General features: G+C 40.8%; 1 protein-coding gene across 1 annotated transcript in view; it reads left to right on the forward strand.

Annotated features, from left to right (window-relative positions):
• Positions 1 to 580: 580 nt before the first annotated feature.
• The window catches only part of DNAI3 (dynein axonemal intermediate chain 3), a 65154-nt gene continuing 47610 nt past the window's right edge, over positions 581 to 18124 (forward strand). Inside the window, exons 1-5 of the mRNA XM_060232133.1 lie at positions 581 to 644; positions 11688 to 11845; positions 12786 to 12827; positions 14815 to 14996; positions 16935 to 17039. Of these exons, the coding sequence (XP_060088116.1) occupies positions 11704 to 11845; positions 12786 to 12827; positions 14815 to 14996; positions 16935 to 17039 (471 nt within the window). The 5' untranslated portion in view covers positions 581 to 644; positions 11688 to 11703. The remainder of the gene's footprint in view (positions 645 to 11687; positions 11846 to 12785; positions 12828 to 14814; positions 14997 to 16934; positions 17040 to 18124) is intronic.

Consider the following 18124-nt stretch of genomic DNA (forward strand, 5'->3'; position numbering starts at 1 on the left):
GACTCTGAATAGCTCTCTTTGATTGTACCTGAACAAATGCACCCAAATAAACCTAACAATTAAGCTATTAAAGTTATTAACTGGTCTTCATAGAAACGCTGAAAGTCAGCCACAAACGGGAAAATAGAATAGAAAGGATTTTGCTTTGAAGATTTTGTTATATAAGAAGCAAATGCGATCATAAGAACAATTGCTTCAAAAATAAACTCGAAGAAAATATAAAGGCAATCAACACAGACGTTTAAGGAACTGGAAGACTATTTGGGGGCGGAGGTGGGGGCGGAACTGCATGTGGAGCAATTTACTTTTAACGTATTCAAAACACCGAGACTCCAACAAGAAGCCAACAATCCCCAAAATGCACCTCCAGCTTCTACACCGACACAGAGTGAATGTAGTGAATGCTGGGAACTGAAGTCCTCTTGCTATTCCTACCGTAAATTGCTATACTTTGCCTAGAAGCATCCAATGGCTCTTTCCTTCAGAAGGGGCGGGTTAAACGTAAAGGATATCCATTGGCCTTGGCAACTGCCCATCCTGAGTGGCTGTTAACCATGGCAACTGAACGACGCCTAAACGGGATAGGCAACATTAAAGACCGGGCAGGCTAGAGCGATAGAGCGGAGAGAGATACTTGAAGGCAGGTAAGCAGCGGTCCCCGGGAGAGGGAGGAATATGAATTCAGCGCAGCTATGCACGCCAGACCACCAGCAACGGTGGGGCATCCAAAGTGGTCCGTGGAGTTAATAACCATGCGAGAGCTTTCAGCCAGGAGTGTACAACACTCAGAATCCCGTGTCCTTCCTTGAAATCCCGTGTCCTTCCTGTGCAAGCTTTAGTTCATTCCTCATCACAAACCTCCCTATTGATGGGAAGCCAGTGGTATCTTCCAGGTCCCCTCAGGTCCAGTGCTGAATTCTTTAGTATAGCAAAGATGAACTTAGGACAAACTTTTGCCTTTTGGTTCACCAACTCTCTCATTTATTAGACTTTTGCTACTATGTGGTTGGACTACTGTAACATGTTCTACATTGGGCTGCTCCTGAAGGGAAACCAGAAACTACAGCTGTTGCAGAATGCAGTGAAAACAGCATGTTCTGAAGCAACTGTATTGGCTGCCAGTTTGCTATTCAGTTTAATTTAAGGTACTAGTTATGATTTTTAAAACGTTTTGCAGCCTGGTGCCAACATATCTGAAGAATTATTTCCTCCCAAATGTTCATGAGCAGCAATGTCAGTCTTCAGGCTGCCCCATTCTGGCTGTTCTTCAGCACAGGGTGGCCCACCTGGCATCAACCAAAGCCAGGGCCTTTCCCATTGTGGTTCCCACTCTGTGGAATGGGAGCTCTCCTTGTTTTTCAGGAGGTGCTGCAAGGCTTTTTTTGTTTGCCAAGGATTTTGATGGAGGGAGCTTTTTAGGAGTTTTATTTTGTTTGGTTTTACTCTGCGGCATGTTAATTTTTACTTGTAAAATGACTTGAGCCAAGTTAAAAGGCGGGTTACAGGTATTTAAATAAATAAATATGTATACTTCCATGAACTCCTTGAACAAAAGATGAGATAAAAATATATTAGATAGGTATAGAGTGGCTGGCCCCAGTTTTGGGCAAAAGCCTTTTTTTGGGTTGCCATCTGCTGTATATAATTTGTAATATTTATGTTATATACTAATTGATTTTAACATTGGGCCCCCTAAATGGTATTCATTTAACCTTTCAGGTTCTTAATTCATTTTGGGGTAGTTTAAGTTTTTCTTCCCCTCTTTTCTGCCTGAGACCCTTTGAAGGGGATATCCTAGGATAGCTATTTTATGATCTCATATATGCAAAACATTTGCTGTGCTGTTAATCTATGTCCACTTCATGTAGAAACTGGAGCAGTCTAAGCATGAACAGTAAGCACATGTCTGCACAGAGGTTCTGTCTGGCTTCAGACTAATTGATTCAGCACATTTGAATTTGCACGCCAAGGACAATTGTGCTAATCTTCTTTGTGCCCTATGGTTCAGTGGGTAGGTAGAAGGAATGATCAAGTCAGCAAAGATGGCAATATATACATGGAGAAATTTTGCACAAAATCCAAACAGTGTCTTTTAGGAGCAGTGCTTCCCACTTTTCACTACAGCATCAACTAGATAGTGCACTGCTCAGCAGCCAAAGAAAATGGCATTAGAATGGCTGAGGGAGGCAACCTAAAGACAAAAGAAAGGAAAGAGAAAATAGTCAGGGAAAGGAATATTCAAAATAATATTTTAGATGGGGAAAGTAAATTTATTAAACTAGAGATATAGGATGAGTGCAACTTGCAAGCACGTTACATGACGAAATAAGAGATGCATTTTTTAAAATATAGAGCTACAGCCACAAGCAAGAAAATATGACAATTAAAATTTGTTCTTTTGAGGTTTTTTTTTAAAAAACCTTAAAATCTCTTTTATCTATATGGCAACTAAAAGACAGATGTGTTGTGTAAAATAACTTGCACAGGAGAACAGAATTTTGTGGCTTCCGATCCTCATTGCTGTTGTGGCTGCAAATAGTTTCTATATGGCAGTTTCCTTGCAGTCTGCTTGCCCCGGTCCCTCAGCAGGAGCAGCCACACCTCTCTCTTGGGCCACCAGGGCTTGTGCAGGATGGGATGTTGTTTTTTGTCAGTACTAGAAGATCAATATACTGTTGTAACTATAAGTATAGCAGGTTCTCTGAATTCCCAGCATTCATTTTTTAAAGTCTGTATCTCATTCCTTGTGGCTATAAAGGGAAAGTGAGGAGGCTAAGGACTTATCCTTTTTAAATGAAATCCAGATATTCAGAGAACCTGCTATACTTATTGCTACAGCAGTATGTTGATATATGATATTCTTGTGATGGTTGTTTTTTTGTAAAAAGTCTCTTTGTGATGATGGGGAGACATGAATGCCGTGGGGACTAGTTCAGGGAGAATGGCTGCCATGTAGGCCAGAAAATTTGATGGAGGTACACAAATGCACCATGATACTGTGCGGAAGCAGTACTAAAACCTGCTTCTCCAAAAATGTTGTACTTGGAGCAAATAACCTGTACAGGAGGTAAATATAGTTTTTTAAAAAAGAAAACTTGGAAAATGCTGGATGAGATAACTAGTCTTAGTAATGCATAGGGTTGCCATCCTCCAAGTGTCAACTGGAGACCTCCTGCTACTACAGCTGATCTTGTGATGACCAAGATCAGTTCTCCTGGAGGAAATGGCTACTTTGGAAGGTGGACTCTGGCATTGTACACTGCTGAGGTCCCTCCCCTCCCCCAAATCTTTCCCAACCCAGAGCTGGCAACCCAAGTAATGCAACTGCCACTTATATTAAAAGAAGATATTTGCACCCTTGTGTCTTATCTTTTCTACTACCTGAATGGCATAGACCAGGAGAATACCATAAAGTTTTCATTTTAGTGCAGACAGCTCTTATGTTCAGATCAGAAGCCTAGTGTCTGTGCTCTCAGTATACATTATGGCACAGTACCACAAGTTAAGATTGTAACCATACATACAGTTAGGTTTAAATAAATTCATTTACTTTAAGAGTGCTGCCACAGTTACAGCTGTTATGATTGGATGAAGACTAATTAATAATGCTAATTTTCATTCACAAATGATCATAGTGATAGAAACTGTTCTATGTTTACTATTTTACTATTTTCATATCATCTTCCTTTGTGGGAAGAGCCTCAACCATTTCCCACTTAACTGACTGAGCTGCTTAACTTTATAAAATAAACTTTAATTTCTATCCCACCTAGGCCTTTGAGTAGCAACCCCCAACTTCCAAAAGTTTGGCTCAGTTTCAATTCCAGTTGCTAACTTTCCTCCAGCCATCCTTTACCGTACTGCAGCTTATCTTAACTGCTATATAACCTTATTGTTATATATAGGGCTTTTTTTTAGTAGGAACGCAGTTCCAGCTGGCTTGGTATCATAGGGTGTACCTAATATGCAAATGAGTTTCTGCTGGGTCCCGTGTGAAACAATGGTGACATTGGGGGTGTGGCCTAATATGGAAATGAGTTCCTGCTGGGCTTTTTTAACTAAACAAGCCGTGGATATAACATTCTAAAATTCCAATCATAGTTCTCTTGAGTTTATAAAATTTTACCTATGAGAACCATTCATACCTATTTTGATTATGGCTATTGATACTTATGCAACATGATTTTATAAAGTTTCTAGGCTTTTGGAATTATTGTCCTGTATGAATACTGCAGAAGTTTCATAGAAATGTCTCTTTCTGACCACAGAAGAGATTTCAGAATTTCAGCTGAAACAATTATTCAAGCACAGACTTGATCTTTTTAGATATTAGTGGCTAACAACAGGAGACAGTTTTTCTTCCAAAAGAAGCATGATTCTTCAAAGACTGATGTGTCTTTTTCCATGAAGCGCTTTTGACTTTGCTTCTTTGGGGGTTAAGCATGTCTTTTATGTTCTACACCTGTGTATTCTGATGATTCAGTCTTTTTGTACTGAAATAAATTAGTCTTTAATGAGATCTGCACATAAACATGACATTTAAATCGTTTACTCTAGTCACCAATTAATCATTCTTCCTTCTTGCTATAGACAGCATTCATGTCTTTGTTGATAACTAATTAACTTTTCTCCCCTTGAGCACCTAGCAACTGGGGAGCTGAGTTTTAAAATGTTCAGTGCTTCAGCCCATTAGATAATTAGAAGAACATCCTGCTCTCAGATTGGATTTGTTAATTTATGGCTCAGGATAATGAAGACAAAAAATCAAATACCAAATGTTCGTTGTTTAACAAATATACTGTCAGTTTGAAACATTTTATTATTTTAGAAGCATGAGCTGGCTAAATTTACAAATACATAAAATAAAGTGGTAAAAAGAGGCTGCCACTTTTTATGGAAAGTTTTTTTTAAAGGGTTAAAATGATTGTATTCAAACAGCATATTATAGTACAAATGGGTGTTTGCACCCACTGTACAATACGGTACAATTACAAGATACAGGGATGAGAGGAGCAGAAACATGTAAAAAACAACATTTTGTATTGAATGGAATATTTTTAAATGGCTTCAAGGAAGAACTGAGAAGTCTTAGGGAGGATCCATGCTGTAGAGCTGAAGGATCCAGCATTGAATGAGAGGAATATGAAATTGAACATTAGGAGACCTGGACACAATCCATCAGTAATGTCTCCTATTCAAAGAAGTATATTGAAATCACTCTGTTTTTGCATAACTCCTGTTCATTTCAGAACGTGCAGAAGAAAATCTGTTATTCATATGCCATTAAATCCTACCTCTACCACTGGCTCAGGGTAATAAACAGAGTGGCAGGACCTTACAGAAGACACTTGCTGAGCTGGATATTTTTCTGTAGTCATAGTGGTACATGTGTTGGTAGCGGTTACTCAGTGAAGTGAATGACTTCCTACATATGCAATATATCAAAATAGAAAAACCAACACTAGGCAATCAATAATTCATAAATGAATTCAAGTCCCACACTGAAGTTCTTCTAGCCCAAGAAGTCCAGATGAAGACCCTGGGTATTTTATTTCTTCATTTCAATTTTAACCAATCTTCTACAGTGGTATAAGCTAGAACAGAACATTCAATAGTATATGTTTTATAATATTTACATTGATCAACTGATAATTAATTAATTATTATTTGTTATTTATGCACACTGCCTCCTTGAGCACAGGTGACACAACTGCTCTTGAAGAAGCATTTACTCCCATTACCCACTCCGCCAGCCCCCCTCTGTCAGCATCTATCAGCTGGGAAGGGCAAGGGTCAAGGACACAGATGGTAGACCTCACCTCACCAAGGTTCCTGTCCATATACTGAGATGCCACTAGCTGAAAGGTATCCATATGAATTGGACAAGCACATCATCTGAACATGCGTATAACACACACAAACTATACCTGTAGCCTCTAACACTAAACTGTAGTGGTAGGGTTGCCAATCCCCAGGTGGGGGAAGGAGATCCCCCAGTTTGGAAGCTCTCCCCCCACTTCAGAGTCATCAGAAAGTGGGTGGGGGGAGGGAAATGTCTGCTGGGCACTCCATTATACCCTATGGAGACTGATTCTCATAGAAGAAGAAGAAGACAACACTGGATTTATATTCCGTCCTCCACTCAAGAGTCTCAGAGCGGCTCACAATCTCCTTTATCTCCCTCCCCCACAAAAGACACCCTGTGAGGTGGGTGGGGCTGAGAGGACTCTCACAGCAGCTGCCCTTTCAAGGACAACCTCTGCCAGAGCTATGGCTGACCCAAGGCCATTTCAGCAGGCGCAAGTGGAGGAATCAAACCCGGTTCTCCCAGATAAGAGTCCACACACTTAACCACTACACTAAACTGGCTCTCTAGGGTATAATGGAGAGATCAGTGGATATCTGGGGCTCTGGGGGGCCCTGTTTTTTTGAAGTAGAGACACCAAATTTTCAGCATAACATCCAGTGTCTCTCCCCAAAATACCCTCCAAGTTTCAAAGGAATTGGACTAGAAGTCCAGTTCTATGATCCCCAAAAGAAGGTGCCCCTATCCTTCATTATTTCCAGTGGAGGGAAGGCATTTAAAAGGTGTGTGGTCCCTTTAAATGTGATGGCCAGAACTCCCTTTGGAGTTCAGTTATGCTTGTCACAACCTTGCTCCTGGCTTCACCCCCAAATTCCCCAGATATTTCTTGAATTGGACTTGGCAACCCTATGTAGTGGTCTGGACAAAAATATATAATTCCTTTTATCTTAGTCATAGTCTTGTACTTTCCTCTTTTACCTTCATTAAGGCCTTTAATAATTAGAAATAATTTTGTTTAATATTAAAATGATGGACAATATTTTCACATGTAGATACCTAGTTTCAAGTTTGTATTTTTTTTACTCTGCCTAATTCATGAGAATATCATACTTGTAGAAACAAATAGCACTATTTATACCATCTGAATTCTGCACATTGCACTGTTTCTAATGGATTGTGACTCTCTCCCATTGCTTAGTATATCAGTCTTCCCCAAACTCATTTTTCATATACCGCAATAGTCTGCATATTTTTCAGATTTTTACAGGAACACAAACAATGAAGTTACCTGAGGTAATATTTTTAAATAGATTGAGAAAGATTAATTTGATAAATAGCTGTTTTTAAGAACCTTCTGCCTTCCCATATAAATTGCTTTCCTAAAAATAGTCCTGTGACTAATCTCTAAAATTTAAGGTTTTCTTTCTTCATGTGACTCAGTGTTTGGCTGATATGGTAGAGCTGCATAATATTTTCCAATCTGTGGTTATTTCATTGTCTTGCTTAGATCAGCAAATGTTTTTGCACAAGGAGGCAGTGAGACCAAGACACGTCACTCTAATAATCTATTTTCTGGTTCTAAAGAGATCCCTCAGGAAAAGACAGACAAAGAAATGTTGTGTGAATCATAGAATCACAGAGTTGGAAAGGGCCATACAGGTAATCTATTCCAACCCTATGCTCAATGCAGGATAAGACCAGAGCATCGCTGGCAAATGTTTGTCCAGCTGCTGCTTAAAGACTGTAAGAGAGGGGAAGCTCATGGCCTCCTTAGGTAGCTGATTCCTCTGATGAACAACTCTTACTGTAAAAAAGTTTTTCCTACTATCCAGCTCGAACTTTCCCACCCTTAATTTAAACCCACTATTGCAAGTCCTATCCTCTGCTGCCAATAGGAAGAGCTCCCTGCCCTCCTCCAAGTGACAACCCTTCAAATACTTAAAGAGAGCAATCATGTCCCCCTTCATCCTCCTCTTCTCCAGACTGAACAGTCCCAAGTCTCTCAGCCTTTCCTCATAGGGCTTGGTCTTCAAAAGTACTGGCAGATGATTCAACAAGAGATTTCTACGATCTTGGGATACGAATTTCACAAAGTTGCAGAGACTTTTCTGTTGGGATTACAAATGGAAAAATTTCCAAAAGAAGACAGAACTTTAATCTGGTACTTGCTCTCATCTGCTAGGACATTGCATGCACAGTTGTGGAAGCAAGAAAAAATACCAGAGAAATGTGATTGGATTGTAAAAGTTATGACATGGAGTGAAATGGACAAGTTAACAAGGACCTTAAGAGACTATGATTTAGAAGTATTTAAGATGGAATGGAAAAAGTTCAGACGATACGTAGAAAAAGAGTGGAAAATAAAAGGACATTGGACAATTTTTGATAATGACTAAGTACAAGAGGGGGAGGATATTAATTTTGGTTCTTATTAATTAAGGGTACCTTTAATATTAAGATTTTAAGTATATAACACTGGCGGGGGTCAAGTAACGGGGGGAGGGGTGGGTAGAAAGTAATATATGGGATAGATTTTTTAAAAAGTAATTATTAATGAAGTAAGAAATTGAAATTTATTACCATATGTTACTAATAAAATTGTTTGAAACTCATAGGGCTTAGTCTTCAAGCCCCTGATCATTTCTTTCGCTCTCCTCTGCACCCACTCCATTCTGTCCACATCCTTCGTAAAGTGAGGCCTCCAGAACTGCACATAATACTCCAGGTGCAGCCTGACCAATGCACTGCAATGGGACTATGACATCTTGCCAGGGTTTTTTTAGTAGCAAAAGCCCAGCAGGAACTCATGTGCCTATTAGGCCACACCTGATGTCACCATTGTTTTGCACAGGCCTTTTGTAGAAAAAGCCCAGTGGGAACTCATTTGCATATTAGGCCACACCTCCTGACACCAAGCCAGCCAGAACTGCGTTCCTGTGCGTTCCTGCTTTAAAGGGGGGGAAAGCCTTGCATCCTGCAATTTGGATGTTATTCCTGTGTCAATGCACCCCAAGATGGCGTTATTCTTTTTTTGTTGCTGCATCACACTGGCTGCTTATATTTAACTTATGGTTCACTCATGCCCCAGGACCTTGTTCACACACACTGCTACCCAGAAATGTACCCCCTATCCAGTATGCATGTTCCTCATTTTTTCCCCAGATGTAGAACTCCACACACTTATCCTTGTTAAATTGCATCGTTCATGTCTGCCCACTTTTCCAGCACGTTCAGATCTCATTGAATTCTACCTCTGTCTTCTGGTATGTTCACTACTCCTCCCAATTTGGTGTCATCTACAAATTTAATGAGTAGTCCGTCCATGTCCTCATTCAGATCATTGATAAAAATATTGAAAAGTACCTGCCCCAGAACCAAGCCCTGTGGCACTCCACTGGACACCAGCCTCCATTCAGATGAAATGCCATTGAGTAGTTAAGTGTGGTTCTTTAGCCAGTTCCCTATCCACCTAACTATCCTACAGTCCAATCCACAGTCCTCTAGTTTATCTCTCAGAACATCATGGGGAACCCTGTCAAAAGCTTTACTGAAATCCAGGTAAACAACATCAACAGCATTCCTTTGATTCAATAAGCTCATCACTTGATCAAAGAAGGAAATGAGGTTGGTCTGGCAGGGTCTGTTGGGGGCAAATCAATGCTGAGGTCCCTGGATCACCAAGTTGTCCTTTGGATGCTCACAGATGGATCCCTTTAAAATCTACTCCAGTATCTTCCCTGGGATTGAAGTCAGACTGACTGGCCTGTAGTTTCCTGGGTCATCCCTCCTCAAAAATTGGGATAACATCAGCCCTCCTCCAGTCTTGTGGTTTTGTGTGAATCTTTTAGACTTATTCCTGGAGCAGAGCAGAAATATATGGTTGTAAGATTTGAAAAATTAAAGGCAAGACATGCTTGCATTTCAGCTGATGAATATGATCTTACTTCATCTGTGGAGCAAAACATAATTGCTCTAAACTCAGACTCATAAGAGGTGGCTGAGACCATGGACCTGATTGATCTCAGAGATCACTCACAAGATACAGCAATATGACAAGAGCAATGTAACCTGTTGTTCCTGTAGCAGCTGGGCTGAAACTAATGACAATCACTAAGAGATCTGCCCTAATAATACATAGGAAAGGAAAGGTCCCCTGTGCAAGCACCAGTCGTTTCCGACTCGGGGTGATGTTGCTTTCACAATGTTTTCATGGCAGACTTTTTACGGGGTGGTTTGCCATTGCCTTCCCCAGTCGTTTACACTTTCCTCCCAGCAAGCTGGGTACTCATTTTACCGACCTCGGAAGGATGGAAGGCTGAGTCAACCTTGGGCCAGCTACCTGAATCCAGCTTCTGCTGGAATCGAACTCAGGTTGTGAGCAGAGAGTTCAGACCACAGTACTGCAGTACTGCTGCTTTACCACTCTGTGCCACGGGGCCGCTTAATAATACATAAGCAATCAAGTAATGGAAAGTTATCGTTGATTGGTTCCCACTTATCTTAGGAAAGGGACATTAGTTTGTCTAAGCCTACTCTTCATGGATCCAGTGTTGCTATTATCAGTCCAGGTGCAAATAAGATTACCTGAGAACAACTGCACATCCCTCTGTGGAACAATATGATTAAATTACTGTCATGGAATATTCACAGTTGGCACAGTAAACAAGGGGCTGATAGAAATGTTGAAAGATTTCCATATAATTTGTTTACAAGAGACTTGGGCTAAAACCCCAATTAAACTAGATGGCTTTGAAGCTTCTAATGTACAAGCCGCTTTTAGCATATCTAATAGAGGATGCCCAAAGGGTGGCCTTGTAACCTGAGTGAGAAAGAATTTAAATTTAAACATAATTCAAACAGATTTTTAATGATAGTGCAATAACTCTCTTAGTTAAGATATTTGGTGAAACTATTTTGATAATGTGTATGTTCCTTAATTAAAAGTCTTATTACAACATTTTGTCTAGCTTTTGATAAATATATTGAAAATTTGGTTAAAGGTATCCAACATCACACAATCTGATTAGGATTGCAATATTAAAATCAGATCTAGTGTTTTCTTTAGGCAATTGTGGAAGACTAACTACTGGATACCTGATGTTTAAGACTCTGTTTTTCAAATTGTACAGTGCTAAAGTATGCAACAATTTTTTAAAAAACCCAGATAAACTCAGATTACAAAACTGTTGTTTAATTTACTGTAATGTGAATAATTTCCACAGGATGGAGCTGGAGTTACTTGCATCTCTTTTTCCCCTCCCATGTTGCCGACTATGCAGTTCTGGTACTTGGTTATGCTTTGTTCCTAAGAACAGAATCAAACCCCTTTCTGCCACTTAAGTTAGTTTACATACCCAGCAAGCATCTACCTAGTATTCTGCTCTTTAGTACCTCTCCCTTCCCCAATTAATTTTATAGCTTCAAGCCTTCCTTCTGTTCTTGTTCTCTTACTCCAAGTTTCCCACACTATCTTAAAAACAACACTTTAGGGACCAGGCAAAAGAGGACCAACTCTCCTACCAACTCACTCAAGGTGGTTCTAAGTCAGATGTGCAGGTGGAACAGCTGTAATCCAAAATACTGCTCAAGGATAATCTCCAAGGTCATAAAGGGACTTTCAGTTGCACATACTGCAAGGAACAGTGCCTGAGCATCCTATGATTTCACAAGAGATTCTTGTTATACTCCAACCAGCAACATCTCTTGAGCTAACTCTGGGACTAGAAATGCTTCAGTCTGACTCATTATTATACTAGGACTTCCTGTTAATAACTGTTCATGTGGTCCCAGTATGATACAGAACAGGGATTATAAATGCTCATTGAACTGTACCTATGAATTTGTCCTCTTTCTTGACTGCATACTGATGTCCATTTTGCAGCAAAAAAATCTGAAAAATGGCTGAAAGCCCAACATCTAGCAAGTCCCGTTCTCCAACTGGTGAAGTAAAGAAGCCTAAAGGTAAAGCATCACCAAAACCTAAAGGATCACCTAAACCATCACCAAAAGGATCAGCCAAAGGGAAACGAAAGCCTCCTGGTAAGTCTACTACTGAAGAAATTGTTTATCTAGTTCTACATGCCAAAGAATAATATTCACGTGAATAACAGCATGCTGTTCCTTTTTGCTTTCTGGAATACTTTTTGAGAAATACTTTGAAAACGTTGTGGATTGTTCACTGGAAGTTTCAGCTCAGTCTGTATCTGGAGTGGGGGGGAAAGTCAAACTAATATTTGGGAAATGATTAACTATAAAAGCCAGTACATACCTTGATAAAAGTATATGATTTGGCCAAATTACTGGTCAACCATTACATCAGTAGAGTAACTGACAAGATCAAGGGTTTGAAAAACTACCCCCTGTGAGAGAAGGTTAAAGTATTTGGGGATTTTCCATTTCAAGAAAAAAAACTTTTTAAATTTAAAGACAAGATAGAAAAAAAGGGGAAAATGCTACAGAGGTAAAATTATCTCTCACTCTCATAATAGTAACATGAGGGTCACCAGGAAACAGCAGTACACTGAGAACAGAGCAAGGAGGTCTGACTTCATCTTATGCACAGTTAAATCATGAATATTTCTGAAACGGTGAAATGATGGTCACATGCTCTCACAGACTCATTCTTTTTTTCCTTCCCCTTGTTCCTTTAACAACTGCTCTCAGCATTCTTTTCCTACTGGAGAACACTCAGCAGGCTGGGTGGATGTGGGAGGAGCTGTTTTGCTTAATGTATAAAGTTGTCTTTTTCTGCATATTTGGGGAATTCCTTCCTTTGTTGGGTGACCTAGCTTTGCTGCATGGATGATTGGTATGGGTGGAACATAATAGGTTAAATTTAGACAGATTTCTGTTGCCTTCATGTTTGCATGCTTTCTAGAAGTGAACTGATGGTCACAGTGAGAAAAAAGATTCTGCTGGAGCACATGAGTCTGGTCCATTTTGCAGGCCTTTTCTGATACTAGGTTTTATCTAATTTCAGCTAAAAAAGATGAGGAACCTGACCTGTCTATGGCAAGCATGGGTAAGTTCTGGTTTGAAGAGTATATGGTATGAAAATCTGGAAGACCATAAACAAGGAGGAAAATGAGAGATTTATGACCTTTAGCTGCAAGGGACTGTCAGGTATTGCATTTACAAGAAAGGAGGATGACCCTGAATATAAGATGACTTCCTTAAAAATTTATGTGTGCATGCATGCGCGCACACACACAAATGTTATTGGACATAACTGTAATTTGTGTGCAAATGTAAGATAGCTTTCATTTTTATGGCATACATATGAAAAAACTGGTCTTGCATTTGTGTAAATATGTTATATAAAGCCAAACACCCTTGTGGGGAGCAGATCTGTTACCTGAGGTTCATAAACACAAAACTCTGTTGGGAAGAACATATGATGTAAGATCTGAGGAAGCATAAAGCAGTTCATATTATATATAAAATCAGCATCTGCTGGCAGAATCCATGATCAGCCAACATTAGGTCAAAATTCACTTATGGAGCCAGCAATGGATTTGTCCAAGCTGGGGGAATACACAATTTGGACATCCTATTTTACCCCTGGAAATTTAAGCCTTTAGGTACTTAAGCAGGCTAATTTCTCCCCAGTCTATCCCCTCCCTACCTTTCCCACATTCTTTCCTGAACCAAATTATTTTTTTACCATTGGACTGTTATTTTAGATCTTTCTCTCTCTATTTTGGTTAATTTACAAAGGCATGCTTTTCTGAATACCTGGAATACAAGTAGAAACCCATAACTTTTCTGCTGGTCGTTTTTGCTGCTTTCATCATTCACACGTAGGCTCCCTGGCCTGTTATTAGATGCAGTGATTCTTGGAGCGAGAAGTGGAATTTCTGAGCATGTTTATGTTTTAAACAGTATTCTACAGGGAGTTTGTCTTTCCTGAAATGAACAGGTAGAGGATAGCATTGCTATATTATAGTCATATCTTATGGTCATAGTTATGGCCATAGTCATATGGTTTCTAGTGAACAACTGTGAGCAGGTGTAGTAGAGGACCAGCAATGCAAAGGCTTAAGAGATAAATGTAGGATTTATCCAATGCAACATTTTATATGATAGACATTTGCTGAGGGATTTAGATTTCTGGATGAGATTAAAATAGGATTTATTGTTTCTTCAGTTCCAAAAAGGATTAGGTGGTGTTCCCGAAGCACATGTGCATATGCTGGTCACTCTCCCAAGGTTTAGACTTATTGTAATATAGTTTTATAATAGCCACAACTATACCTATTCTTAAATGACATATCAGCTGACATCACAGTTCACTAAATTAATCCATAATGGCTGTCCATTAACTGCAACAGAAGTAGCAGATCTTAGTGTGAATTTTTTTTTTAAATCTAAAGCAAAATTATACCTATGCCCATTGATGTTATAGCAAGAATGGGCATAGGTATAGCAAGAAAGCTGGTCTTGAATAAGCTCATTTGGCATTTGTATGTTGTGATTTGACTCTCGATATCAAGCAATAAGAGATCTTTTGTACATGAAGAATACACAACAGGAGAAGCAACAAGATCATAATATTGCAAGAAAAACTATCAAGATTAAATTTTAGTAATTTGAGAGCCAGTTTGGTGTAATGGTTAAGTGTGTGGACTCCTCTCTGGGAGAACTGGGTTTGATTCCCCACTGCTCCACTTGCACCTGTTGGAATAGCCTTGGGTTAGCCGTAGCTCTGGCAGAGGTTGTCCTTGAAAGAGCAGTTGCTGTGAGAGCCCTCTCAGCCCCACCCACCTCATAGGGTTTCTGTTGTGGGGGAAGAAGATATGGGAGATTGTAAGCCACTCTGAGTCTCTGATTCAAAGAGAAGGGTGGGGTATAAATCTGCAGTTCTTCTTCTAATGCCTGTAACAAGTTCAAAACTCCAATCATACCAGTTCAACGATGTACTGGAGTTAAAGTATTAACAAGTTTTACTTTGGGATGTTGGGAGTCTTAAAGACAAGATTTGTTGTTATTCTTGCTGTTTCCTTTGTCAGGCCACCCAGAAATCTTTCCTCTGGTTCTCACTGAAAAAACTCAGGAAATATTTAACTGTCGTGCTGATATAGATATCACAGCTGACAACCCTTACAAACTTGTTAAAAAAGAGGATATAATTCAGGATATGAAGACAAGAGCTGGAATTTCTGACTTCCATCCAATCAAAAAAATAATCCAAGTAAGTTGTCCCCTTCTGGGCATGGATACAAAAATGTTTGGGCAAATGTATGGATTCAGATGTTAATTACCGTATTTTTTGGACCATAAGACTCACTTTCCCCCCCAAAAAAAGTGTGGGGGAAAGTGTGTGCGTCTTATGGAGCGAAGGGACGATAGGACGTACCTTCCTCCGGGGGGGGGGGCAATCCGCTGCCTCCACCTCCGATCCCGGCGCTTCCCCCGCGCCTGCCTGCCTGGCTCCAGCTCTGCTTCCAGCAAGTGCTGGGATCACTCCACACTGCCCCCACCGCAAACCCAGCACTTCGCGAGCTCCGGCTGCGGAGGGGGCAACGTGCTTCCTCCGTACCTGTCTGCCTGGCTCCAGCTCTGATGCTTAAAGAAAGCGCCGGGATCGGAGGGCGGAGGGAGCAATCCTGGCGCTTGCTGTAAGCGTCAGAGCTGGAGCCAGGCAGACAGGCACGGAGGAAGCACGCTGCCCCCTCCGCAGCCATCACTCGTGAAGCGCTGGGTTTGCGGTGGGGGCAGCGTGGAGCGATCCCAGCACTTGCTGGAAGCAGAGCTGGAGCCAGGCAGGCAGGCGCGGGGGAAGCGCCGGGATCGGAGGCGGAGGCAGCGGATCACCCCCCAGGAGGAAGGTGCGTCCTATGGTCCGGAGCGCCTTATGGATCGAAAAATACGTACCTCATATTGTATGAATAAGCCTGCAGTGGCATTTGAGACCTCTCTGGTAAAAAAATGGGCCAATCTAAAAGTGAGGATGAGAATATTTTTACATATGTCAAAAGGGAGATTCCATTGACATAGTGGAGTAAGCATATGAAGGACTTTTGTATGATTATTGCAAAAAAAAAAATTGAAAGGTAAGAAGGAGGGGATATGATAGCATAGTAAAACTGATACATTATGTAAGGCTGTGAGCAGACAGATAGAATGAGAATTAACACCCAAAATGTAGGCTGATCATTGAATCAGAACACACAGATTGCATTTCTATTAACTTTATATTATTGTTTGAGACATTTATTTTAAATGTTTGTATCCTATATTTTAAGTTATATAATTCTTCTGAACTTTTTGTTCAAAGGGTTTCTACAAACTGAGTAATATGTATGTATGTTATTTTATGTATGTGTGTTTGGACATATGAAGTGCCTTATATTGAATCAGACCCTGGGTCCATCAAAGTCAGTATTGTCTACTCAGACTGGCAGCTGCTCTCCAGGGTCTCAAGCTGAGGTTTTTCACACCTATTTGCCTGGACCCTTTTTTGGAGATGCCAGGGATTGAACCTGGGACCTTCTGCTTCCCAAGCAGATGCTCTACCACTGAGCCACCGTCCCTCCCCATGTATGTATTCAGTAAACATTGCACTAATATGTGTAAGCTTCAGTATATGTACTCATAATTTTTACGCAGCAAGATTCTATGGCAGAGCTGGTATTTGAATCTGGTTCTCTCAGATATTTGTTCAGTACTCTAAACCACATCACAGTGGCTTTCTTTGACAGTAGACTGGATGCAGTGGAATATTTCTGCTAATTAAATTTGTGCTGATGATACCCTTTCCATTTTATACTCATAATCCCCCCTGCTATTCTTGGGAGACTTCCCTCCCCAAGGACCAGCAGGTTGGGGGGCATTTGGGGCTGCAGCAGAAATGAGGTGGTGAGAAAGTTGTTATTCACAAACAGAAAACCCATGAAAGGAAGTAAGATGGCCATGGCTGGGTGGATTAGAGAGTTATGCAGGATGTGACCATAAGGGATTGGAAAAGCATAAATTCATGAAGTAATCTAATAAAAAGGCTTAACCTTTGAAACAAGGCTGGACAAAAGAAAACATAGTTTACGAACTTCGAAATCCATCGGCATATTGACTGTAGCTAATTGTATAGCTGTGTCTTCTTGAGACTTATCAATTGATTTTCTTTACACAGGATTACCCTGGAGAAGACATTCTGATAGTTTTTGACAGAGAGTTAAAATACGGACAAGTATTTTATCTTATTGCAACTGAAGAGGCCAAGCAAAGCATTTTAAATGTAAGGTGTATGGACATCCAAAACTTATACCAAGTGGGTTGGTGCACCAGAGGGCTGGTGTATCTAGCTCAGTATTTTCTACTCTATCTGATAGAAGTTCTCCAGAAACTTAGGATAATTGTATTTGAAGATTTAAGGTCGCATACTTCCTTAAGGGAAGGCAGATAGTTCCCCCAATTATCCTTAAATCCTTGGAATGTGATTAGATACAGGCCATCATATTTTAATATTTACCTAATCTGGACCTGGCGTTGCAAGCCGTGACAGGCTGGCTCAGGCTGAGTAGGTTGAAGCTGAATCAAACGAAGATAGAGGTCCTTTGCTTGGGTTGTGGCACTCTAGGAAGAGAAATCTCCCTTCCAGTTTTTGACGGTGTGTCACCAAAAGCAGCACACAGGGTCAAAAGCTTGGGGGTTCTACTGGAGCCTTCCTTGTCAATGGAGGCCCAGAGAGCAGCCACTGCCAAATCCACGTTTTTCCATCTTAGACAGGCGAGGCAGTTGGCCCCCTTCCTGGAGCGTCATGACTTAGCAACAGTGATCCATGCAATGGTCACCTCGAGACTGGATTACTGTAATGCCCTCTACGTGGGGCTGCCTTTGTGCCGAACCCGGAAGCTTCAGCTAGTGCAGAATGCGGCGGCTAGGCTGTTATTAGGACTCCCAAAGTGGGAACACATATGGCCGGGGCTGCGTGAGCTGCACTGGCTGCCAGTTGTATACTGGGTTTGTTACAAAGTGTTGGTCATTACCTTTAAAGCCCTATATGATTGAGGGCCTGCCTACCTTAGGGACCGTCTCTCCCCATATGTGCCCCAAAGAGTACTGAGATCAGGGGGAAAGAACTGGTTGACAATCCCTGGGCCGAAGGAGGCCAAACTGAAGATCACGTGAGAACGGGCCTTCTCAATTGTAGCTCCACGCTGGTGGAATCAACTACCGGATGAAGTGCGGGCCCTGCGGAGTCTCGACCAATTCCGTAGGGCATGCAAGACTACTCTTTTTACAATGGCCTTCGCTTAAATGTAGACTTAATGTAGACCTGCTGTAGACATAATCTACTATATCCAGCCACCAAACCCACTG

The sequence above is a fragment of the Heteronotia binoei genome, chromosome 2 (genome assembly GCF_032191835.1).
Source record: "Heteronotia binoei isolate CCM8104 ecotype False Entrance Well chromosome 2, APGP_CSIRO_Hbin_v1, whole genome shotgun sequence".
NCBI lineage: Eukaryota > Metazoa > Chordata > Lepidosauria > Squamata > Gekkonidae > Heteronotia > Heteronotia binoei.